Source organism: Mustelus asterias, chromosome 14 (assembly GCF_964213995.1).
Source record: "Mustelus asterias chromosome 14, sMusAst1.hap1.1, whole genome shotgun sequence".
NCBI lineage: Eukaryota > Metazoa > Chordata > Chondrichthyes > Carcharhiniformes > Triakidae > Mustelus > Mustelus asterias.
In genome coordinates this window covers 10,270,864-10,297,294 of record NC_135814.1, presented here as the reverse complement: position 1 = coordinate 10,297,294, position 26,431 = coordinate 10,270,864, and the positions used below count along the sequence as shown (strand labels likewise).

Below are 26,431 nucleotides of genomic sequence, written 5' to 3'. Positions count from 1 at the left end.
AAATCCCAGTACAGAGATTTGAACATAAAGCCTCGGCCCAGGGTATGGAGAAGATGCAGCACAGTTGGGGGGGGTGGGGGTACCTTTCGGATCAGACACGAATTATTGCACAGAATTCTCCCTGGTGTACTAGCAATGTTTTTTCTTATAACAGTGCATTATCACATTGTTACCTGAGACCTTGATGTGTGCAAAATCCGGTTGTATACTTCAGGAAAATACTGCATTTGCTACGAAGTGATTTGGGATAACCAGGGATCTTAGATGGTGCTACAGAAACACAAGTTCTTTCTTGCTATACACTCACGCCAAGACGATAGCCAAACCACAAGGCATTTATAGTAAACAGTCCCCATTTAAAACACACGACTGAAGTGTTATAGCTTGGTCAGTCTTTAACCAAGAGGGAGCTACTTAAGAACTGTAGCTGAAGCTGCTTCTTCACTATCGAACTTGGGGGATACCAACACAAAAATCCAAATCGCATCCTCAAGAAACAACAAGTTTAACAATAGTGAATAGAGGCTTTTTAAAAAAATCTATTGCATCATGCAAATGATTGACCTTTTCAGAAACAAATACAGCATGAAAAACTGTTCTGGGAAAAAAAAGGAAAATTCTTAAGCAGATTTTCAGTGGGACCAGCCTGGGGTGATTAGAGGGGAACAAGAAAAAAGTTTTGGGAGTGTCATTTTCCAAACCTTATTTTCAAATATCGCCGAAGGTCTCTCCTCCCTTCTCTGCAGCAACCTCACACATACCACCCACCCTCCCACCCAACACCACTTAGCTTATAACCCCCTTTTCTCCAATTCTGGTATCTTGGTGATGGTGCTTTCAACAGCTTCAACCATAAGCTCTGTAATTCCCTGTAAACACCCCCTCATTAGTAACATACTACTTTGACCAAGCATCTGATCATTTGTCCTAATCTCATGATGCTCAGTACTCGATTTTATTTGGCAAAACTGCTGTGCATTCATTATAGGATGTTTTATTGTGCTGATAGCATTATAAAAATTGTTGTTGTTGGTGGTCATTACCCAGACTTCACTCTGCAATTTCACTTTTGTTCCCGGTAGAATGGACCACACAACACAAAACTGACAGGTTCGACAGAACGGTTATGAAGTTGCTTTGCAAAATAAGTGCTCCACTTCCAGCTCACTGCAACAACAACCAAAACCAATTCAGAACTCCCTCATCAGAAACAAAACTAGGTGAACACCATTAGTGCTCATAAAGGCGAGGAGGTTTGATAGACCACAGCTTTGCTCGCGTCGGTTTTGAATATCACTAATTCTACCATACGCTTTACTGCGAACAAAGCCGGTGCGGTAAAGTTCTGTTTTTTCTGCCTGGTGTTATTTAACTACAAGCAGCTGGTGCACATCCAGACCGCTACAACGCAACACAACATTATAGACAATACAAATTGTACAGAATCATAGAAGAGAGGAGCAGGAGGCGGCCATTTGGCCCTTTGAGCCTGCTCCGCCATTCATGATCATAGCTGATTGTCCAACTCAGCAGCCTAATCCTGCTTTCTCCCCATAACCTTTGATCCCACTTGCCCCAAGTGCTATATCTAGCCGCCTCTTGTATAAGTTTCTGAAAATTCATCAACTCAATGAGGGGTTTTCAACGCAAGTTAAGGATTGATATGATTAAGGCACCATAGTAGATAGATTAATGAAAGAAATGTGACTGAGGTTTGCTCTTAGACAAGGCTGCAAATTGCCTGTGTGAAAACAAAAATTTCAGATTATTTTGAGTTCATAGAATCCATAATCTGTTTACAGAGCAAGATCTCACAAACAGAATAGCCAGTTGTATTATTTGGTAACAGTGGAGAAAGGAATTTGAGGACATGGGTGAACTTCCCACTCTTTCAATAGCACCGTGGAATCCTTAGCATAGGTGTGGGAAAGGCTTGGTCAAATTTCCAAACTCCACCACCATAATCTCAGCACATCTAGCATGGCTACGAGCTTGCTTAGAGTCAAGTACATTAGAGTCAATGTCCGGGCAGCAAGATGGCACAGTAGTTAGCACTGCTGCCTCACAGCACCAGGGACCCAGGTTCAATTCTTGGCTTGGGTCACTGTCTGTGCAGAGTCTGCACGTTCTCCCATGGGTTTCCTCTGGGTGCTCCAGTCTCCTTTCAGTCCAAAAGACGTGCTGGTTAGGTGCATTGGCCATGCTAAATTCTCCCTTAGTGTATTTGAACAGGCATCTGAGTGTGGTGACTAGGGAATTTTCACAGTAACTTCATTGCAGTGTTAATGTAAGCAGACTAGTGACACTAATAAATAAACTTTAAACTTTGACTTGGGGCTGGACGCATTTACAGGCCCGGAATAAGTAAAAGACAAGGTTGTCTTCCCCAAAAAAGGGACACGAGCTATTTATCAAGGGGGAGGAAAAACGGTGTGCCAATCTTTACATTTTTGTTCTTCCTGGCTGTTGCAAGCGACTTATCAGTAATGTAAACATACATCTCCCTCCTCACTGCCTACATCTCAACTGCTCAAAGAGTGCTAGGCACCAGCAGCAAGAGGATTAGATTAAGCAAACAGATTGACAGGTGGTCTGTTTTAATGATAAATACCAAGTACTCTCTTCCTGTCTTGCAAATTCTACGTCTCCAGCACATGTACAAGAATGTTATCATTTAATGGCCCCCGGCTGGCAGTGATTACCTTTGTTTAGCTTTTATACAATGGTCAGGAAAAAAAAACACGAACACATCAAGGAGAATTCATTTCTCACTCCAAAGTTAATAATCTAGAAAAATGGCATTCAATCATCTCATGTTTAATCATTCTGTCACAATAAACACCATTAAGCCTCCACAGCATCTGTACAAAAATCAGGGGCAAAGAGTACTCGTTATGCTGTTTGATCTGTTCCTTCACACAGCCTGCTCAACTCATCTTCCCACCCACACTGGATTATACAAAGACAAAATAATGGCCCTCTGACATTTATTGGCTCATTGTAACCCATTGTACAACAACTCTAACGTTAATATTTTGAGAACAGCGGGGTGAATATCTCATCCATTTTATTTTGCATGGTTATTCAGCACCCATTTATTCCCCAGCACAAAGGGTAAAACATCTCACTTCTGGTCAAAGCATCTACATAAAGAATATAAGAACTAGGAGCAGGAGTAGGCCATCTGGCCCCTCAAGCCTGCCCCACCATTGAATAAGATCATGGCTGATCTTTGCGTGGACTCAGTTCCACTTACCCGCCCGCTCACCATAACCCTTAATTCCTGCCACTATAATCACAGTTCATATCAGTGATTCCTGTGCAATTGGGTCAAAATCCTGGAATTTGTGTATTGCTCTGAAAAAGACATTTGCGCCTTGCATTCATCAGGACAACTTCAAGAATACTATCAGGGGAAATACTGTACAAGGAGTGCTGATCGGTTAGCAAATGGATTCTGATTGGCAGATGCATGATCATGGAGAATGAACCAGATAATGGTGATTGACTCCCAAACATTTTGAAAATTTAAACCAGGAAGCTAGACTCTGCAGTAAATCAGCAACTGGTTATCACTTATTTTGTTCAGCTGAAAAAGGGAGTGTGTGTAAATGTTCTTTGCCTGCAAAGAACAGGGTCTAGCTTAGTATTGTAGTAGCTTCCAGTACATGCAAATGTGCCACACTGCAATCAAAGTAAAGTTAATCGGTCACAAGTAGGCTTACATTCACACTGCAGTGAAGTTACTGTGAAAATCCCCTAGTCGCCACACTCCAGCATCTGCTCGGGTGCACGGAGGGAGAATTTAGCACGGCCAATTCACCTAACCTGCACATCTTTAGATTGTGGGAGGAAACCGGAGCATCCAGAGAAAACCCACAAAGACACTGGGAGAATGTGCAAGCTCCACACAGTGAGCGAAGCTGGGAATCGAACCCGGGTCCCTGGCGCTGTGAGGCAGCAATGTTAACCACTGTGCTACCATGCCGCCCCTTCTTAAATTTGACTGTCAGCGTAATTTTTAAAACACACTTGAGGATTAAGTCACCAGTGTCTTTTGAGTTTTGCAAGCATGCAAACTGTGGAAGAGACATGAGCTTGGCACAATCCACCAATCTTTAGGATGCATGACCTACATACCTAGCACCACACCAAAACTCATACAGCATATTATTCATGTCAGAGATAGGCAGAACATCGTTATGGTTTGATTAGAACTTGCTCAACTAACAGCAACCAACACCACAAGGATGGCAGAGATTAAAGATGGCAGTTCACCAACCACTGTCAAGGGTGAATGAGCAATAAACACTGGTCTTGCCTGAAATGCCCACATGAAATGATATCTTTTAAAAATCCTTTAATCCAACCAGTATTTCAAAATGGGACACATGAAAAGGAGAAAAAAAGTTGAAAGTTAAAGTTTATTTATTAATCACAAGCAGGCTTACAATAACACTGTAATAAAGATACTGTGAAAATCCCCTAGTCACCACACTCTGGGGCCTGTTCGGGTACACCGAGGGAGAATTTAGCATAGCCAATGCACCTAACCAGCACGCCTTTCGGACTGTGGGAAGAAACTGGAACACATGGAGGAAACCCACGCAGAAGCGGGGAGAACATGCATACTCCGCACATATAGTGACCCAAGCCGGGAATCGAACCCAGGTCCCTGGCACTGTGAAGCAGCAGTGCTAACCACTGTGCCAAAATTTTGTTTAAAGTCAGGGGTAGCCAAGGAGAATAGCACTGAAGGGAAAGCTGGATAAGCACGTGGGTTAAGAGAATAGTAGGTTATGTGGACAGCGAGAGATTCATGTGGAACATAAGGACCATATCATTGAGTATTTCAGAAATAGAACATAGAACATAACAGCGCAGTACAGGCCCTTCGGCCCTCGATGTTGCGCCGACCAGTGGAACCAATCTAAAGCCCCTCTAATCTACACTATTCCAATATCATCCATATGTTTATCCAATAACCATTTGAATGCTCATAATGTTGACGAGTCCACTACTGCTGCAGGCAGGGCATTCCACGCCCTTACTACTCTGAGTAAAGAACCTACCTCTGACATCTGTCCTATATCTCTCACCCCTCAACTTAAAGCTATGTCCCCTCGTGCTAGCCATCACCATCTGAGGAAAAAGGCTCTCACTATCCACCCTATCTAATCCTCTGATCATCTTGTATGTCTCTATCAAGTCACCTCTTAACCTTCTTCTCTCTAACGAAAACAACCTCAAGCCCCTCAGCCTTTCCTCATACGATTTTCCCACCATACCAGGCAACATCCTGGTAAATCTCCTCTGCACCCTTTCCAACACTTCCACATCTTTCCTATAATACAGCGACCAGAACTGTACACAATACTCCAAATGCGGCCGCACCAGAGTTTTGTACAGTTGCAGCACGACCTCTACCAAAAGAAGCTAACACACCGTACGCCTTCTTAACAACCCTATCAACCTGGGTGCCAACTTTCAGGGATCTATGCACATAGACACCCAGATCCCTCTGTTCATCCACACTACCAGGTGAGTGGGATTTCAGTTCACAAACAGGGCATATAAAGACACAAACTCAATTTACAAAATAATGGAATGCGAGTCTTTACAGATAATCAAGTCTTAAAGGTACAGAAAATGTGAGAGGATTAAGCACAGGTTAAAGAGATGTGTATTGTCTCCAGCCAGGACAGTTAGTGAGATTTTGCAAGCCCAGACAAGTCGTGGGGGTTACAGATAGTGTGACATGAACCCAAGATCCCGGTTGAGGCCATCCTCATGTGTGCGGAACTTGGCTATCAGTCTCTGCTCAGCGACTCTGCGCTGTCGTGTGTCGTGAAGGTCGCCTTGGAGAACACTTACCCGAAGATCAGAGGCCGAATGCCCGTGACCGCTGAAGTGCTCCCCAACTGGAAGAGAACATTCTTGCCTGGTGATTGTTGAGCAGTGTTCATTCATCCGTTGTCATAGCGTCATAGCTTCTCCCCTGAGCGGAGAAGCTACGACATCTTCTCCGGAGCCTTCAACATGTCATTGATGAAGACGAACATCTCGCCAAGGCCATCCCCACACCCCCGCTTCTTGCCTTAAAACAACCGCACTACCTCAAACAGACCATTGTCCACAGCAAACTACCCAGCCTTCAAAAGAACAGTGACCACGACACCACACAACCCTGCCACAGCAACCTCTGCAAGACATGCATGATCATCAACATGGATGCCATCATCTCGCACGAGAACACCATCCACCAGGTACATGGTATGTACACTTTCAACCCGGCCAATGTTGTCTACCTGATACGCTGCAGGAAAGGATGTCCTGAAGCAAGGTACATTGGGGAAACAATGCAGATGCTACAACAACGGATGAATGAACACCGCTCAACAATCACCAGGCAAGCATGTTCTCTTCCTGTTGGGGAACACTTCAGCAGTCACAGGCATTCGGCCTCTGATCTTCGGGTAAGCGTTCTCCAAGGCGGCCTTCATGACACACAACAACGCAGAGTCGCTGAGCAGAGACTGATAGCCAAGTTCTGCACACGAGGACGGCCTCAACCGGGATCTTGGGTACATGTCACACCATCTGTAACCCCCACGACTTGCCTGGGCTTGCAAAATCTCACTAACTGTCCTAACTGGAGACAATACACATCTCTTTAACCTGTGCTTAACCCTCTCTCCACTCATATTGTCTGTACCTTTAAGACTTGATTATCTGTAAAGACTCGCATTCCAACCATTATTTTGTAAATTGAGTTTGTGTCTTTATATGCCCCGTTTGTGAACAGAACTCCCACTCACCTGATGAAGGGGCAGCGCTCCGAAAGCTAGTGGCTTGTACTACCAAATAAACCTGTTGGACTTTAACCTGGTGTTGTGAGACTTCTTACTGTAATTAAAGACAGAGATCAGCTAAACAAAGCACAGGAGAACTGAAAAAAGAAAGTCAAGGGGAGTATGAAAATAAAATGAGTGGGTAACTGAAAAGGGAACCAAAAAATGTATTTTATGAACTTACTGGGTCACTTGGTTCAGTAATGAAAGAATTCCATTACATGGATTGTCGTCCTGGGGAGAAACCAGTCTGCATGAAACCAGAATAGGGAAGTCGCAGCAAGATTGCAAACTAGAGAAACATTACAATCTGGAGCAACCACAGAATTTAAGTTGACTGAAGGAATCGAGGTTACTTCAAACTTTGCTTTGTCGCCCCATCTCACCCATCAAGGCACTTACTGGGTTCTTTCTTAACATTGTCCTGCAAGTCTTCATCCTAGAGATCAGGAAGATCCCAGATTCATTAATCTCAGTAAGGCCAGGTAAAGGAGGCTCTTGACTGCCAGTCACTGGTGATCACATAGGTGGCAGGTGTTCTCAGATGCGTTCAGGGCAAGACAGGTATGGACATTGATGCTCTCTATCCACGATGCCAAGTGCAGACATGTAAAACAGCTAATTCATTATTTGACAAGTTCATCCTATCTGGCTGGGAAGGACACAGAAAGGAACGTACTGGCTGCACAGTGATGTTGGACCTCAAGCCAAGCAGTGGAATGAAGATCAAGTTCAAGTGTACATCACCAGGCCAGTGGCCAATTTACATGCATCATTCTAGATATCCGTTCATGTCCTTCCTCATCCTTGAGGTTAGGTGCTCTCCTCCTGCCTTGTAAACAGAAAGTACGCGCCAGACCGCAATGTCAGCCTTTGCCTTGTCTGCAACTCTCATCATTTGGAAAATCCTGCCTAGTTACTTCCACTGTATCATCACTCCCACACCTTCCTGTTAACGGACTTCAAAACTCCGCACATAACTGATTAGGCCCCTACCTTAAAAATGCCCCCTTTAATCCTCACCTCCATCCACATTTTATCCTTGTGAAAATGTAAACATGTTCCTGCTAGTTGGGTAGCCATCTCCTTGGGCAACAGAATGAGCTCTCCCCATCAGAGGGGATATTTAAGTGGATGCCAGGAGTTTGGTTTAGTATAGCATTCAGTTCACAGGTGTCCGAGATCCAGCGTTACCCCAAAGTGTCAAAAGATTCCACTATTGACCATAATACAAAGAATTAAATTGAACAGAAAACATTTGGAATGTGCCCAGGACAATTATTACATCATATGTCTTTCATACACGTCCCTCACATTGGATGAATCTTTAAGAGACTTTTGTAGGTTAAAATATGCATACCAAGGCACGTTTTTGGAAAAAGTGAGTTCGATCCAATGCCTTGCAGTTAAAAAAAAAAGCAGCTGGGCACTTCAATCTTGATAAATTGCCCTTGTTCTGTGCAGTGCATCAGGAGTATCCTTTACAACAATATTTATTATAGATTAATCACTGCAGCCCCTTTACCACCCTGCAGGAGTTCCAACAGGCAGTGTTCAGCTGTCGTGATAACTTACTCGCCAGCTTAAATCAGATACAAAACCATTCACTCATAACTCCACAGTACTGAGCCTCAACCACAACAATCACAATGGACTTTGTACAATTACAAGGTTTCATAAGATGGTTTTGTTTTGGGGCATAATGAAGGGGCAGGGGACGGGGGGGGGGGGGGGGGGGGGGGGGGGACATACAGCCTGTTCTGCAATATGCCTGACATCAGGTCTGGGTGGAACAGCTGTCAAAGGTGTGAGGGAAGCCCAGATGCGTTTTGGGAAGGAAGACACAAGTTGTTCACATTTATGGTTCGGTTGAGTCCAAAGTTCTCGAAAATGTCAGGTTACTTCCAAGATTTTTTTTTTAAAAAGCAGGCTCTCAAGAATAGCTAATATGCATTTCTACCTGGATACAAGGCCCATGCAATCAGTGTTGCCATGGAGATGGATTTTTGTGAGGGTTTCCCTGAAACTGTCTGCCAAGACCTGAGTGACAGCAAGTAGCTCGAGTCCTAAATCCCAACGTTCACCACACAGGTGGAAGCTCGCTTTTGGATTGAAAAGACATTCATGAGTTAATGAGACTGGAAGATCTGTCTAGCTTTAGTGAAAGATTTTCCATAAAAATCCTCAACGTCAGGGGAGGTTAAATGTTAGCAGCTGGGAAAAGAAATAAACCCTCAAGAGCCTAAAATCACTTTGGACTGGTTCCAGGGCAAAATATCCACTTAAAGGCCAGTGTAAAGTATGCCCAAGAGAGTTTTCTTTTGGTGCTAAAAGTGTGTGTGTGTGGGGGGAGCGGGGAGAGAACAGAGAGACTTGGGTTCTGCAGTGCAAAATAAAAGAATAATTTGCATTCCAACCATTATTCATGTAAATTGAGTCTGTGTCTTTATATGCTCTGTTTGTGAACAGAATTCCCACTCACCTGAAGAAGGGGCTTAGGGCTCCGAAAGCTTGTGTGGCTTTTGCTACCAAATAAACCTGTTGGACTTTAACCTGGTGTTGTTAAACTTCTTACTGTGTTTACCCCAGTCCAACGCCGGCATCTCCACATCATGTTTATTTCCTTCCAGTGCTCACCCAATTCCCTTTTAAAATCCTTGATCAACTCCGCTTCCACCACCCTCACATCAGCAAGTTTCAGGTCATTACCACTCAACACATGCACCTTGCCCCACTTGCCCAAAATCTTCCGAGTCATTGCACCAGCAACCAAGGGCAACCGTCTAGTTTACCTAAAAATGGCATACACCTCCCTTCAACCATTGCTCCAAGGAGAACAGTCACAGATTCGCCAACTTAATCTTGTAGCTAAAATCCCTCATCCCTAGAATAAACTGGATGTTAAGCAGCTCTTTATTCACCCCAGAGAATAGTGAGCCCCAAATGCACTGCCAATAGATGGGTGCCAACTCTGTAGCCTTCTCCAGACCAGTTTCTGGATGGGGCAACGGTCACGATGATTTTCTCCAGCGTATTTTCACCCTCCATCATAAAAAACACTGGGTTTAATCTGCTTTCTAATAACTCACCCTGGACATGGTTATGAAGGAAGGTATATTAATAGGGCAGCACGGTGGCACAGTGCTGCATCACAGTGCCAGAGACCCAGGTTCAATTCCAGTCTTGGGTGACTGTGTGGAGTTTGCACGTTCTTCCGTGTCTGCGTGGATTTCCTCCAGATGCTCCAGTTTCCTCCCACAGTCCAAAGATGTGCAGGTTAGGTTGATTGGCCATGCTAAATTGCCCCTTAGTGTCCCAAAATGTGTAGGTTAGGGAGAATTAGCATGGTTAAAACAGGGGTTACGGGGATACGGGCTAGGTAGGATTGTTGTCCATGCAGGCTCGATGGGGCGAATGGCCTCCTTCTACACTAAGATTTCTATAATATAGACAGGCTAAAAATGTCTGGGCAATTTTTTTGTGTCTACAGGACTGAAAGGTTGTAGGTATCTCACCATCATCAGCTGAGCTGTGCCTTAGTGGGTAGCACTCTCACCCGAGTCTGAAGGTCATTCAAGACCCACTTCAGAGGCTGCACCATCACCCTGCTCAGCCAAGTGAAAACCAGTGATAGATGCAATTCCTTACAAGCATCATGCAGATCTAGGAGGTCAAATATATACTTCTAAAAATTGAAGCCTGGAGAGCTTCCAGTTGTAGAAACTGCACAGCTGGCAGATTATTTGCTGAATCATGAACTCCCGCAGGATATACTTCTAGACAACACAGCATCTTATTACCAAGATGAGGGCCATCTACAGTGTTCGTTTCCAAGCCAGTTACACAAGACCCATACGTCACCACCACAGTGCAATACAGAAAAAGTTTCAGCCTTCCCATGGCTTTGCAGCTCGACATCAGAAGTTTGCAGTTATTATAGTACAGTGGCACAGTGGTTAGCACTGCTGCCTCAGTGCTAGCAGGGTTCGATTCCTGGCTTGAGTCACTGGCTGTGTGGAGTCTGACATTCTCTACGTGGGTTTCCTCCAGGTCCTCCGGTTGCCTCCCACAGTCCAAAAGACGTGCTGGTCAGGTGCATTGGCCATGCTAAATTCTCCCTCAGTGTACCCGAACGGGCGCCAGAGTGTGGTGACTAGGGGATTTTCACAGTAACTTCATTGCAGTGTTAATGCAAGTCTACTTGTGACACTAACAAATAAACTTGAAACTTTAGTAAAAATCTCTGTATAATGAGAGCATTCACAAGTATTGGCGGGGGGGGGGGGGGGGGGGGGGGGGGGGGGTGGAATAGAAGGAGGGTTATAAGAGAGAAAGAGAGAGAGAGATGGCTCCTGAGCACAACTACAGAAACAATCCAGTAAAGGCAAATGGCCTGACTGCGCTACAATTTCTACATAATTCTCCAAATTATTCCTTTCAAAGTGAAAATTATTTAAATCAGTTCATCTGCTGCCTTCTGAGAAAACAGTTTTTGCTATTGAAAGCAAATATCAAATTAATTTGATTTTGATTAATTGTCACATGTATTATACACTGAAAAGTATTGTTTCTTGTATGCTATACAAAGCATTCAGAGGAGGGAAGGAAAGAGTGCAGAATGTAGTGTTACAGTCATTGCTAGGGTGTACAGAAAGATCAATTTAGTGCAAGGTAGGTCTATTCAATTAATATTGAAGGATTGGCAATGACAATCCTATCTTTAGATAATCTAGATTGCTACTACTCATGCACACACATCTATGCAGGAAGAGATTAAAGTTTACTCATTTTCCTAGTAACTTCATCATGGAAGATGCAAGATTGGTCACAGCCACCTCAGAGGAGATTTCCAGGTTTGCTTTATTACTGGATTACTTATTCACAGGAAACTAACATAGAAAACTAACACTTATGGTGCAGTGCCTCCCCAGGAGTGTGCACTTAACACTGAAACGAAATCACAGAAAAAGAGAACCTTATAGGAGGCAGAACCCATTATAAATGCAGATTTAATAACTTATACTGCCAATCCAGAAAGGCAAGGTGCACGACAACAGACAATTACTCCGCACCTTAGAACCCAACTTCCTGAAGATGACACTTGGTCATGACAGTTCGATGCCATGAGAGATTGATCACCCAGTGACTGTGTTAAACACTTTGCATTATTTAAGAGGATACCACTTTTATTGTTCAAATGGCAAGGTTTCATTGCCAAGAGATTGTATCACAGTGTCAGAGAGGAGGTTTGATGAGGACTTATCTGTTGAGGTAGTATGGGCGGAGATTAGAAATAGGAGAGGAGAGGTCACCCTGTTGGGAGTCTTTTATAGACCTCCTAAAAGTTCTAGAGAGGTTGAGGAAAGGATTGCGGAGTCAATCCTGCTTAGGAGTGAAAGTAATAGGGCAATTGTTATGGGGGATTTTAACTTGACTAATATTGACTGGAATTGTTATAGCTCTAGCTCGTTAGAGGGGTCAGTTTTTGTTCAAAGCGTGCAGGAAGGTTTTTTGACTCAGTATGTAGACAGGCCAACTAGAGGTGAGGCTATATTGGATCTGGTGCTGGGAAATGAGCCAGACCAGGTGCTAGACTTGGAAGTTGGTGTGCATTTTGGTGATAGTGACCACAATTCGGTTACGTTCACCTTAGTGATGGAAAGGGATAGGCATGAACCTCGGGCCAGTGGTTTTAGCTGGGGGAAGGGTAATTATGAGGCTATTAGGAGAGAATTAGGAAACATAGGTTGGACTAGGAGATTACAGGGACTGGGAACGTCCGACATGTGGAGTTTTTTCAAGGAGCAGCTACTGCGAGTCTGTGATAGGTATGTCCCTGTCAGGCAAGGAGGAATTGGTAGGGCTAGGGAACCGTGGTGCACCAAAAAAGTTTCTTTGTTGGTTAAAAAGAAAAAGGAGGCTTATGTTCGGATGAGACGTGAGCACTCGGGTAGTGCACTAGAAAGCTTTAGATTGGCTAAGAGGGAGTTGAAGAGCGAGCTTAGAAGGGCAAAAAGGGGACATGAGAAGACTTTGGCGGATAGGGTTAAAGAGAATCCTAAGGCGTTCTATAGGTATGTCAAGAACAGAAGGTTGGTTAGGGCAAGTTTAGGGCCAGTTATAGATGGCAGAGGGAAGTTATGTGTGGAACCGGAGGAGATTGGTGAAGCATTGAACCAATATTTCTCTTCGGTGTTCACGCAAGGGGACATGAATATAGCTGAGGAGGACACTGGGTTGCAAGGGAGTAGAATAGACAGTATTACAGTTGATAAGGAGGATGTGCAGGATATTCTGGAGGGTCTGAAAATAGATAAATCCCCTGGTCCGGATGGGATTTATCCAAGGATTCTCTGGGAGGCAAGAGAAGTGATTGCAGAGCCTCTGGCTCTGATCTTCAGGTCGTCGTTGGCCTCTGGTATAGTACCAGAAGATTGGAGGTTAGCGAATGTTGTCCCATTGTTTAAGAAGGGGAACAGAGACTTCCCCGGGAATTATAGACCGGTGAGTCTCACTTCTGTTGTCGGCAAGATGTTGGAAAAAATTATAAGGGATAGGATTTATAGTTATTTGGAGAGTAATGAATTGATAGGTGATAGTCAGCATGGTTTTGTGGCAGGTAGGTCGTGCCTTACTAACCTTATTGAGTTTTTTGAGAAAGTGACCAAGGAGGTGGATGGGGGCAAGGCAGTGGACGTGGTATATATGGATTTTAGTAAGGCGTTTGATAAGGTTCACCATGGTAGGCTTCTGCAGAAAATGCAGATGTATGGGATTGGGGGTGATCTAGGAAATTGGATCAGGAATTGGCTAGCGGATAGGAAACAGAGGGTGGTGGTTGATAGTAAATATTCATCATGGAGTGCGGTTACAAGTGGTGTACCTCAGGGATCTGTTTTGGGGCCACTGCTGTTTGTAATATTTATTAATGATCTGGATGAGGGTATAGTTGGGTGGATTAGCAAATTTGCTGATGACACCAAAGTCGGTGGTGTGGTAGACAGTGAGGAAGGGTGTCGTAGTTTGCAGGAAGACTTAGACAGGTTGCAAAGTTGGGCCGAGAGGTGGCGGATGGAGTTTAATGCGGAGAAGTGTGAGGTAATTCACTTTGGTAGGAATAACAGATGTGTTGAGTATAGGGCTAACGGGAGGACTTTGAGTAGTGTGGAGGAGCAGAGGGATCTAGGTGTATGTGTGCATAGATCCCTGAAGGTTGGGAATCAAGTAGATAGGGTTGTTAAGAAGGCATATGGTGTCTTGGCGTTTATTGGTAGGGGGATTGAATTTAGGAGTCGTGGCGTTATGTTGCAACTGTACACAACTCTGGTGCGGCCGCACTTGGAGTACTGTGTGCAGTTCTGGTCCCCACATTACAGGAAGGATGTGGAGGCTTTGGAGAGGGTGCAGAGGAGGTTTACCAGGATGTTGCCTGGTATGGAGGGGAGATCCTATGAGGAGAGGCTGAGGGATTTGGGATTGTTTTCGCTGGAAAGGCGGCGGCTAAGAGGGGATCTTATTGAAACATATAAGATGATTAGAGGTTTAGATAGGGTGGATAGTGATAGCCTTTTTCCTCTGATGGAGAAATCCAGCACGAGGGGGCATGGCTTTAAATTGAGGGGGGGTAGTTATAGAACCGATGTCAGGGGTAGGTTCTTTACCCAGAGGGTGGTGAGGGATTGGAATGCCCTGCCAGCATCAGTAGTAAATGCGCCTAGTTTGGGGGCGTTTAAGAGATCCGTAGATAGGTTCATGGACGAAAAGAAATTGGTTTAGGTTGGAGGGTCACAGTTTTTTTTTTAACTGGTCGGTGCAACATCGTGGGCCGAAGGGCCTGTTCTGCGCTGTAATGTTCTATGTTCTATGTTCTAAGTGGAGACAGGATGATCAGCAGCCCAATGACGGTGTTGTTCACTCCATCATTGAGACTGCCTCCATTTGTTTTCCTCTTGCTGTTATTTGGGTTGGGGTGCACTGGTGATGTAGCTTGCCTCAGGGAGTTAAGCCCCACGTTAGATACTTTAACCCACTGTCACTCCAGCACAGTACTGATGAGTTAATCCAAGGGACCACATGCCTCTCAGGTGAATGTAAAAGATCCCATTGTACCATTTCATTGTCTCCCAAGGCCCCTGGGCAAAATTTATCCCCCCCCGCAAGATGATTCTCTGGTCACTGCTGTGCACACAAACGGCTCTTAAAATTCCCTGGACAACACCACTGGCTATAATTCAGAAATACATTGTTAGTCACCAAGCAGTTTGAGTTTGATTGCCATATACAAATCCTTTTCACCCTCTCAATGGATGACACAGTGATTAACACTGCTGCCTCACAGCGCCAGGGACCTGGGTTCGATTCCCGGCTTGGGTCACTGTCTGTTTGTACGTTCTCCCTGTGTCTGCGTGGGTTTCCTCCAGGTGCTCCAGTTTCCTCCCACAGTCCAAAGATGTGCGGGTTAGGTGGACTGACCGTGCTAAATTGCCCCTTAGTGTCAGGATAAATGCATGGGGTTATGGGGATAGGGCCTGGGTGGGATTGTGGTCGGTGCAGACTCGATGGGCCAAATGGCCTCCTTCTGCACTGTAGGATTCTATGATTCAACCACCACATGGCTTTTGCTACAAGTAACATTGCCAAGTGGGGCACAGGTCACATACCATGAGCTGATGTTATAGACAAACAGGAGAAACTTGCAATGGAAACTCATTGCAAACCTGTTCCATCATGAAGCCCGATCTTAGTTTAAAAGAGAACCTGGTAATAAATGAAACCAGAAATAGAATTTTGGACTGCCTCTAATCTTTGGAACAACTGCAGCACGTCTGTCCTGCTTAAAACTGGTCACAACTGGTGGTATGAAAATAACTACGCGGCCCTTGTGCATTAGGGGAAAATCAGCTCAGTAACAGATGCACACAAAGATCAAATGGCAGCAGCAATGCGACAGCAATCTCAACTCACCCCAGTGCTGCACCAATAGATCAGACTGCCCACGGCTAACATATCAAAGCAAAAGATCAATTCAATCCCAGTGTGTTTTTTATGAATTCATCTATTTTTCCAGCCTGGATTTGAAGTACTTCACTCCACACCTGCATGAGGTGTTAAGTGCGCAACCAACTTCTACCAATACCAGTCTGCAGATAGCCATTCTACTGCTCTCCCTTCTCCTCAAGTAGGGGGAGGAGCTTGGTTCCCATTAAGCTCTTCTCCCAGCTCACAAAAATCACAAACCCCCCTATTGTTGAGGGAACCTATTATGCCAAGCCCCAAGTTCAATGGCCATGGGGTCAACACGCACAAGCGGCTGCCATTTTGGAATGCACTTGGACACTGGGGGAGAGGCCCAAAGTTGATGGTACCATTCAAATTAGAACACTCTTAAAATACAAATTCAGTGCTATTTTATTTTAAAGCACTCAACACATCCAGAGGCTGATGAAAGTCACAAATGCTAATCTCTCTTATTTCAGGCACTAGTCAAGGTAACTCCTGATGAAGTACAGCATTCAGAATTTTTAGCTCAAGGGGGCAAGAATAAGGAAGGTGGAATGAAGCTCACACAAGCAATCACCAGCATCCAGCAGCTGGGCTGAATGGAGTGTTCCATGTTGTAACTTCTAGGTGGAGAAAAGTTCAATTCCTTGATGTACCTCATCATAAACCACAAAATCTACATCACGCCCTGCATCAGCGCGACTTTCGTACCAGTCATTTTATTACCTTGGGTCTGTACAAGCTAGTAATCAAACCAGAAATTGTTTTGTGCAATAGAGGTGGTGGCATAGTGCTAATGTCACTGCACTAGTAATCCAGAGGCCCAAACTAATGCTTAGGGGCAGGAGTTTGAATCCCACCGCGGAAATTGCGAGTCAAATAAAAAATATACCCTCCTCCGTGTACCCATGGAACTCCTGTGAGATGCAAAATGTTTGTCACCTCTGACATCCATGATTTGACAGTTGGGTGGGTAAGTCTCTATGTATCTCCCAAGGTAAATTTCTAAATCTAGCCCATTTACTTACAAACCACTGGACCAGGAAACTCATTACAAATCCATGCATCTCGCACCTTCATTCCATTCCCCTCAACTCTTCCAGACAAATGGTCTCCTTTAACCTTTTCTCTCCCAGCTTAATTTACACAGCCTTCTTTAAAGAACACAATATGCCTCACAAATATGTTTTTAAAAAAGCCATACTCTCACATCCCAAAGAACCTTACAACCAATGAGCTGAAAGGTCATCACTGCTGAGCATAAAAATACAGCATCCACAAACATGATAGAGATACAGCACAAGATGGCCATTCAGCCCATCATTCTCCATCTTGGAAAGAGCTATCCAATTCACCCACTTCCTTACCATGGCTCCTCAAAGGACAATAATATTTTTAAGCATGTTATATCCAATTTGGTTTTGAAAGTTACTGTTCCTGCTGCCCTTTCAGGCAACACATTCAGGATTATAACACTAAAAGTCCATCTTGATTCTGCTATGCCAATGTGTCTGATGTTAAAGCCCAGAGAGAGAAACCTGCACTAGACCAATAAGCCACACTCCAAACATTTTGCTTTTTAAAAATATTGATTGAAGGAACAGCCCGGAGAGCAGAACTGCTCTGTACTTCCCAAGATCCACGAGATCTTTCATTTTCGCCCAAGAGAGCAGAAGCCTCAGTTTAAAGTCATGTCCCCACTTCTGAGAACACCGTGTTGTCCCTAAAGACAGCATTGGAATGCCAGGCTATATTGACTGCTCAAGTCTCTGGAGCAGGATTTGAAACTATGATAATAAAATACAAACAGCTGACATCATCCTCAGGGCATGTCCCTTAGGTCAAAATAGTGCACAATGCATAAGGAGCCAAAAAAGCAAAACAACTTATGCCAACTATAAATGGGTCCAGGCTCAAGTAAACACGTTTGAAATGGGTGGACATTCAGCCCTGAGCCAAGATCTAAGGGGTAAGCCATTCAGAACTGAGATGAGGAAGAACTTCTTCACTCAGTTGCGAACCTGTGGAATTCTCTACCACAGAAAGCTGTTGGGGCCAGTTCGTTAAATATGTTCAAGAGGGAGCTAGACATGGCCCTTATGGCTAAAGGGACCAAGGGGTATGAAGAGAAAGCAGGAGTGGGATACTGAAAGTGCATGATCAGCCATGATCGCATTGAATGGCTCAAAGGGCCAAATGGCTTACTCCTGCATATAATTTCTATGTTCCTAAGATCATGGAGAACCTGCACCAGAACTCCATTATCTGCCCTACAAACCACTGCCACACCCCCCATTTTTCCTTGATACCTTCAACAAATCACCATTCCTTCAGTCACTGGGTCAAAATTCTGGAACTCCCCTTTCCAATAACACTGGGACTGCAATGTTTCAAGAAGGCAGCCCAGCACCACCTTCACAAGGGCAACTAGGAATAGGCAATAAATGCTGGCTTTGCCAGCAAAACCCACATCACATAAATGAATATTAATTGATAGCCTTGAGAAAGAGAACTCTAAATTTTCAGCATTCTCACTCTCCTGAATGACCTCGCTCTAATTTTACCCATAATGTCCGTTTATTACTCTATTCCCCAGAGGAAATATTTTGATGGCAGTGGTTAGCACTGCTGCCTCACAGCGCTAGGGACCCAGGTTTGATTCCTGGCTTGGGTCGCAGTCTGTACGAAGTCTGCACCTGTTTCCTCTCAGTCCAAAAGACATGCTGGGTAGGTGCATTGGCCATGCTAAATTCTCCCTCAGTGTACCCAGACAGGTGCCAGAGTGTGGCGACAAGGGGATTGTCACAGTAGCTTCATTGCACTGTTAATGCACGCGTACTTGTGATGCTAATAAACTTTAAATTTTTGCAAACACCTCAAATCGCCCAAATGCTAATACAAGTTTAGACCCTCACCTGAAACTTGCAGCCTTGTTAATTATGACAACACTACTACAAAGAAGATGGAGTGGATAACAACGCGGTTTAAGTGTACCATTAATGACCGCTGCAAGTAGCCAATTAATTTGAAACAAATGGTTCCATTCCTTCAAATGCCATCAGAACTGGAGAAAAAGAAATGTTGGCTTGGAAACCTCACCTTGTCAGTCACTGCTCAGTCAGGTCATTGGTCGCCCCTCAGGGTCACAAGTTTCTGCCATGTGACTGAAGAGACCAATTGTCAACCCACAGACCATTGGGCCCATGGGGGCAGGATGTCCCACAGGGTAGTGGGATCTGGAGAATAGAATCTGTTTCCTTTTCTTCCTCCTCTACCTCATCATTAAGACACTGTCACTCAAACTTGAAGTCATATGGTGGACAAGTTGTCCCCATTCTGAATGATGGTAGCAAGCTTCTCCAAAGTCATTAAATGTTAATGCTGCCACGCTGCAAGGAGAGTTTCTGAAGCATTTTCTTTGTCCTTCACTGGAATGCTGACATTTTTGAGAAATGAGAAAAGAGTGAGGCCATCTAGAAAATATCCAGTTCAAAGTTGATTTTATAGGAGTTTTGCCCGAAGCAATGGGGGCACTAACATTTATTCGACAGTTCTCCCATTCAAGAATGCAGCGAAAGGCTTACCTGAGAAATTCCTCTAGCAGTCTTTATATGTCGCTGATACGTAGTCCAGGTCTCACTGCAGTACAGGAGGGTAGGAATATTCTGATGACAACTGTACACTAGGACTTTTGCTTCAAACACTTGCAGTTTGTAGAAGTCTGAGCAGGTGCAGTTGATCCGATGTTCAATGCCTCAATCCATCAAGGTTGCAATATCATCCTAGATCTATTGCAAGTGCCACACCAAGGGGAGTGCAGCAGTGCCAGCTTTCAGATGAGACATGAAACAAATCCCATCTGTCCTCTCAAATGGACAGATCCCAGAGTATGATTTGAACAGCAGGGGTATTCTCCCCAGTGTCATAGCCAATTTTTAACCTTTAAAGTGATAATTTGACAAATATATTACTGTTTACCAACTTGCTGCATAAATGACTACACGTGTACGGCATTATGTGCATATGCAAATATTGTTCAAGCATAACATTTTCAGAAGAATTTGATCAGAATAATCAGCTTCAAGCTGGCAGCAGCTGTAATCTCCGTCCCCTGCCTGGAGTGGTGAATCTAGCACGTACAACTGTTAACACCCATGCTGCTTTAAGAGCTTATACTACGGCCCAATCATACAAAGATAATGAGTACAGACAATTAACAGCTGTTTTATATTTTCAACCACTGCACTAAAGTTTCAATTCATCTTCAACTACTACAATCCTGAAGGAATCAAGAGTGGTAGCAATTTCACCAGTATGGCATGGGTTTAACGCCTACTCCAAACACGAAAACAAACACAATCTAGGGACGCACTTCAGTGCAGTGCTGAGGGGATAGAACGTTAATCGTTCGTCCTGTCTGCCCTTTCAATTGGAGATGAAATATCCCAGGGAACCACTTCAAAGAACAGGAGTGTTCTGCCCTTACCACGGCCAATACATATCTCTCAACCAACCCAATTTATATAAATTACCCAATCTTTTATCGGATTCTGGAATCTTGCCATGTGAAATTTTCCTACATTGCAGCTGTCACTGCAGCTCAAGGAGATTTCACATTGCCAAGGCCAAAGGTGCTCCTAAAGAGAACCTTATTATATCAATGCAAGTCTCTCCTTGGATAAATTCCACCTTGCCTCCAACTCGCTGGCTGACTCAGTGGCATTACTATTCACTCTATTTTTGTTTGCGTCAGATCATTCACATTATGGTACATAGCAACAATGCTAACCAGTGCAACACTCCACTCCACCCAAAGTTTCCAGTAATTCTTAAGTTACAATTACATGTTCCAGAATCCACACCACTTCCCAATTCACCCTTCTCCCAAAAGTAGTGGCTTGTGTCAGGAAAGCAATGGAGCCTTGATGTTACAATAACTAATTGATCATTTTTCCTATGCAAGTCTAGAGTGGAGTTTCAACAGGTAATTCAACTACAGGTGGCATCAAGTCCAATTCCATCCATTGTCAGCTGGCCAGCCGGGTAGTCACCGCTTCCTCATGGTATCAGGAGAACCCCAACTGATTTGAGCTTCTCCACAACATAGGTCAAATCCACATAGGACACTCCCTGGCAATGAGGAGAGACTAAGTCGGTTAGGATTATATTCACTGGAGTTTAGAAGAGTGAGAGGGCATCTCATAGAAATTTATAAAATTCTAACAGGGTTGGACAGGGTAGATTCAGAAAGAATGTTCCCAATGGTGGGGGAATCCAGGGGTCATAATTTATGGGTAAAGGGTAAACCTTTTAGAACTGAGGAGAAATTTCTTCACCCAGAGAGTGGTGAATATGTGGAATTCTGTACCACAAAGTACTTCAGGCCAAAACATTGAGAGATTTCAAGAAGGAATTAGATATAGCTCTTGGGGCTAAAGGGATCAAGGGATATGGGGGAAGGCGGGATCAGGATATTGAATTTGATGATCAGCCATGATCATAATGAATGGTGGAGCAGGCTCGAAGAGTCGAATAGCCTATTCCTGCTTCTAGTTTTTGTTTCCATGTCACCATGTCCATTTTGAGCAAGAGGGCAGCGAGCGCATGCCCTCCATCCCGGAGGCCTCGGACAAACCTGTATCCAAGGTTACCATTGCCGACATCAGAGCAGCCTTCTCAAAAGTCAACCAAGGAAAGCAACTGGCCCAGATGGAGTACCTAGATGAGCACTCAGGTCCTGCATGGACCAGCTGGCAGCAGTATTCGCATGGCGGCACAGTAGTTAGCACTGCTGCCTCACAGTGCCAGGGACCGGGTTCGATTCCCGGGTTGGGTCAATGTCTGTGTGGAGTTTGCACATTCTCCCCGTGTCTGCGTGGGTTTCCTCCAGGTGCTCCGGTGTCCTCCCACAGTTCAAAGACATGCTGGTTAGGTGCATTGGCCATGCTAAATTCTCCCTCAGTGTACCCAGTCGCAGGAGTGTGGCGACTAGGCGAATTTCACAAAAACTTCATTGCAGTGCGAATGTTAGCCTATTTGTGACTAACAAATAAACTTTATTCACAGACATCTTCAACCTCTCTTTACACCAATCTAAGGTCCCTAACTGCTTCAAGTAGATGACCACCACCTTGGTACCAAAGAAAAGCCAGGCAGCGTGCCTTAATGACTATCGTCTGGTGGCTCTGACATTCATTATGAAGTGCTTCAAAAGGTTAGTCGTGGAACAAATTAATTCCTGCCTCCCAGACTGCCTGGATCCACTACAGTTTGCCTATTGCCGCAACAGGTTCACAGCAGACACCATCTCCCTGGGCCTACACTCAAACCTGGAACACCTAGATAATAAAGACACCTATGACAGACTCCTATTAAGACCAGAAGACATGGGAGCAGAATTAGGCCACTCGGCCCGTCGAGTCTGCTCCACCATTCAATCATGGCTGATATTTTTCTCATCCCCATTCTCCTGCCTTTCCCCCATAACCCCGATCCCCTTCATAGGATTCTATTCACAGACTGCAGCTCGGCCTTCAACACCATTATTCCTACGAGACTCATCTCCAAACTTCATGGCCTGAGGCGCAGCTCCTCCCTCTGCAACTGGATCCTAGACTTCCTAATCCACAGACCGCAGTCAGTAAGGATAGGCAACAACACATTCTCCGCGATCATCCTCAACACCAGTGCTTCGCAAGGCTGTGTTCTCAGCCCCTTACTATACTCCTTATACACCTTCGACTGTATGGGCAAATTCCCCCCAAAACCTGATTTTCAAGTTTGCTGATAACACTATTGCAGGTCAATCTCAAACAATGACGAGACAGGAATGAGATAGAGAACCTGGTGAGCTGGTGTGACAACAATAATCTCTCCCACAAAGTCAACAAAATGAAGGAGACAGTTATTGATTTCAGGAAGCGCAGTGGAGCATGCCTCTGCCTACATCAATGGGGATAAAATAAGAAATGGTCGAAAGCTTCACATTTTTAAGTGTCCAGATCACCAACCTGTCCTGGTCCCTCCACGCCGACACTATAGTTAAGAAAGCCCACCAATGCCTCGGCTTTCTCAGGAGACGAAGGAAATTTGGCATGTCCGCTACAACTCTCACCAACTTCTACAGATGCACCATAGAAAGCATCCTTTCCGGTTGTACCACAGCTTGGTATGGCTCTTGCTCTGACCAAGACCGCAAGAAACTACAAAAGGTTGTGAACGAAGCCCAGTCCATCACTCAAACCAGCCTCCCATCCATTGACACCGTCTACACTTCCCACTACCTCGGAAAAGCAGCCAGCATAATTAAGGACCTCACACACCCCGAGCATTCTCTCTTCCACCTTCTTCCGTCGGGAAAAAGATACAAAAGTATGAGGACACGTACCAACCGACTCAAGAACAGCTTCTTCCCTGCTGCTGTCAGACTTTTGAATGGACTTACCTCGCATTAAGTTGATCTTTCTCTGCACCCTAGCTATGACTGTAACACTACATTTTGCACACTCTCCTTTCCTTCTCTATGAACAGTATGCTTTGTCTGTATAGTGTGCAAGAAACAATACTTTTCACTGTATACAAATGCATGTGACAATAATAAATCAAAGCAACTAAGATTAAATTAACAAATTAAACCTTGGATATTCATGACATATGTAGTTCAGCGTCACACTGCTAACTAAGGTCAGGGTAGGTCCAAATTTAATTTCCATTCACTCTAGGTACAAGGCAATGTGGAGTTGAACACTGAAAAAAATACATTTCAGTTCCTACCACTTCATATTCCAACATAACTCATTTTTCTAAAACAGAATACTAATCCAAGGACTGAATCAAATATTAACGGCGAGTTATTTGTCTGAAAATGAATCAACTCATCTGCCAGCACCAAGAGACATTGTAAAAGAGGAACACCCATTTCATAATATTCCAGATTACACAACAAGGATGAATGAGTTTTGTCTGAATCTGCTGGCATACTGACAAGAAGCTATCCAGTCACTGTCCCGCCAACAGGCAAGGGAGAAACTAACCTTTCCTTCAAATAAAAGCTTTTAATTATGCCTTTTTTTTAAACAAAAGTGGGATAGGCTAGAGTCCACCTATGTGCATGACCATTTATGACAAGTGTGCCGCTTCCAACATGAAGTAGCCCAAAACTCAAAGAGTTGACTCAGCAAACATCTTGGAAAGAGTCTTGTAAAGAAAATAATGGTGGAATTTTGAGAGAAAACAGATGAAGACCACTTCAAAAATAAGAAATGCAATCCAAAGACATCAAAAGGCATCAAATAGAATGATTGATATCACAGTTAACCTACAGCAGCCTAGGGGAGACAAAGTACAGCACCATCAGCTGTTCTCATTCTTCCAGACAGACACCGCTAAAGCCCTTAATGCAAATAACAGGCGAAGTGGAGGGTAAAGAAACTCAAGACCAAGTGGAACTGGGGTGACGGGACCTTAAAACCTGGAGGTCAAAGATTTGAGAATAGGATATTTTTAACAATCTCAGGGGCATTAAAAAAAACAAAAAGATTCACCGGTGGAGATTAAGAGTTTGGGAGGATACAGCTTCGTGCCAAATCAATGGAGGATGAAGAAGAATAATCCATGGCCAAAAAAATGAATGTTGCTTGCTCAGAGAGAGAGAGGAGATTCACAAGGCCATTGCCAAGAACAGGAACTTTTAACCATGAGGAAAGCTTGGATATTCTGGGGTTATTTCCTTTGGAATAGAGGCAGCCAGGGGGAGATTTAATTGAAGTGGAGCCCAGATAGAGCAAATGGGGGTGTCAATAATTAGGGGCCATAATCCTACAGTAACTTGGGAAAGGGTTAGATTTGAGGCATGTTTTTCACCCCAGAGCATATTTGGAGTCTGGAACACATTGCTAGAAAAGAGGCAGAAACTCAGGTCACTTGATATTTTTAAAATCACTAATGTGCACTTGAAGTACCAAAATCTAGAAGGCTCCTCTCCCCCAGAAAGTGGACAAACTCTCCCTTTAAACTCCATTGTGTCGACCTACAGATTTTGACAAATGAAGACGGGTCCCCTCACTGGCACAGCCACAAAGGATCACACCTCCCTCCCCTTCACAATCATACACTCTCCTCCGCCCCCATCCACAAAAACACTCAGTTTCTATCCCCCCTCAACCCCCCCCACTCTGACACCGATCCCCCCCCCTCACTCTGACCCCGATCCCTCCCTCACTCCCTCACTGACCCCCCCACGGCCTCCCCAACCCTCATTCTGACACCACCCCCCTCGCCCTCATTCTGACACCACCCCTCCACGCCCTCATTCTGACACACCCCCCCACACGCCCTCATTCTGACTTTGACACCCCCCCTCCCCTCCTCATTCTGACACCCCCCCTCCTCATTCTGACCCCCCCCTCCTCATTCTGACACCCCCCCCTCCTCATTCTGACACCCCCCCCCTCCTCATTCTGACAACCCCCCCCCTCCTCATTCTGACAACCCCCCCCCCCTCCTCATTCTGACACCCCCCCCTCCTCATTCTGACACCCCCCCCCTCCTCATTCTGACACCCCCCCCCCTCCTCATTCTGACACCCCCCCCTCCTCATTCTGACACCCCCCCCTCCTCCTCATTCTGACACCCCCCCCTCCTCCTCATTCTGACACCCCCCCCTCCTCCTCATTCTGACACCCCCCCCTCCTCCTCATTCTGACACCCCCCCTCCTCCTCCTCATTCTGACACCCCCCCTCCTCCTCATTCTGACACCCCCCCTCCTCCTCATTCTGACACCCCCCCCTCCTCATTCTGACACCCCCCCCCCTCCTCATTCTGACACCCCCCCTCCTCCTCATTCTGACAACCCCCTCCTCCTCATTCTGACACCCCCCCTCCTCCTCATTCTGACACCCCCCCTCCTCCTCATTCTGACACCCCCCCTCCTCCTCATTCTGACACCCCCCCTCCTCCTCATTCTGACACCCCCCCTCCTCATTCTGATACCCCCCCCTTCCTCCTCATTCTGATACCCCCCCCTCCTCCTCATTCTGATACCCTCCCAAAAAAACACGCAGTCCTGTCACCCCCAGCCCCGCCCCAGTCTCTCTCTCTCTCTCCGCTGCGGCTCGGCGGGGCCGGGGATTCCTGTCAGACAAGCCCGGGCCGCACCGCCAGCCCCGGGCCCGGGCCGCACTCACACAGCCCGCTCCCCGCGGGGTAATTCCCCCCCCCTCAGACCCGGCCCGAGCCCCCGCACCTTCTCCTGGGCCCGGCTGATCTTCTTCTGGACATTCTTGGCGATGAAACCGGCGCTCACTCCCTTCCCCGGCTCCGCCATCTTCCCTCAGCCCGGGGGGGCGGGGCCAGCTATTTAAAGGGACCGCACCACTGCAGGATAGGGGATCTAGAACGTGCAGAGGGATTTAAAGGGACCGCACCACTGCGGGATGTGCGGTCCCTTTAATCCTTCTGCAGGTTCTAGATCACACATCCCGCAGTGGTGCGGTCCCTTTAAATCCCTCTGCACGTTCTAGATCGCACCACCGCGGGATAGGGGATTTAGAACTTGTACAGGGATTTAAAGGGACCGCAC

General features: G+C 45.3%; 1 protein-coding gene across 12 annotated transcripts in view; it reads right to left on the bottom strand.

Moving 5' to 3' along the window:
• Positions 1-26,207, bottom strand: part of bin1a (bridging integrator 1a) — a 132,118-nt gene extending 105,911 nt beyond the window's left edge. For all 12 annotated transcript variants that reach the window (XM_078227865.1, XM_078227866.1, XM_078227870.1 and 9 more), the window contains exon 1: positions 26,096-26,207. In XM_078227865.1, the coding sequence (XP_078083991.1) occupies positions 26,096-26,176 (81 nt within the window). In that variant the 5' untranslated portion in view covers positions 26,177-26,207. The remainder of the gene's footprint in view (positions 1-26,095) is intronic.
• Between the last annotated feature and the right edge of the window lie 224 nt (positions 26,208-26,431).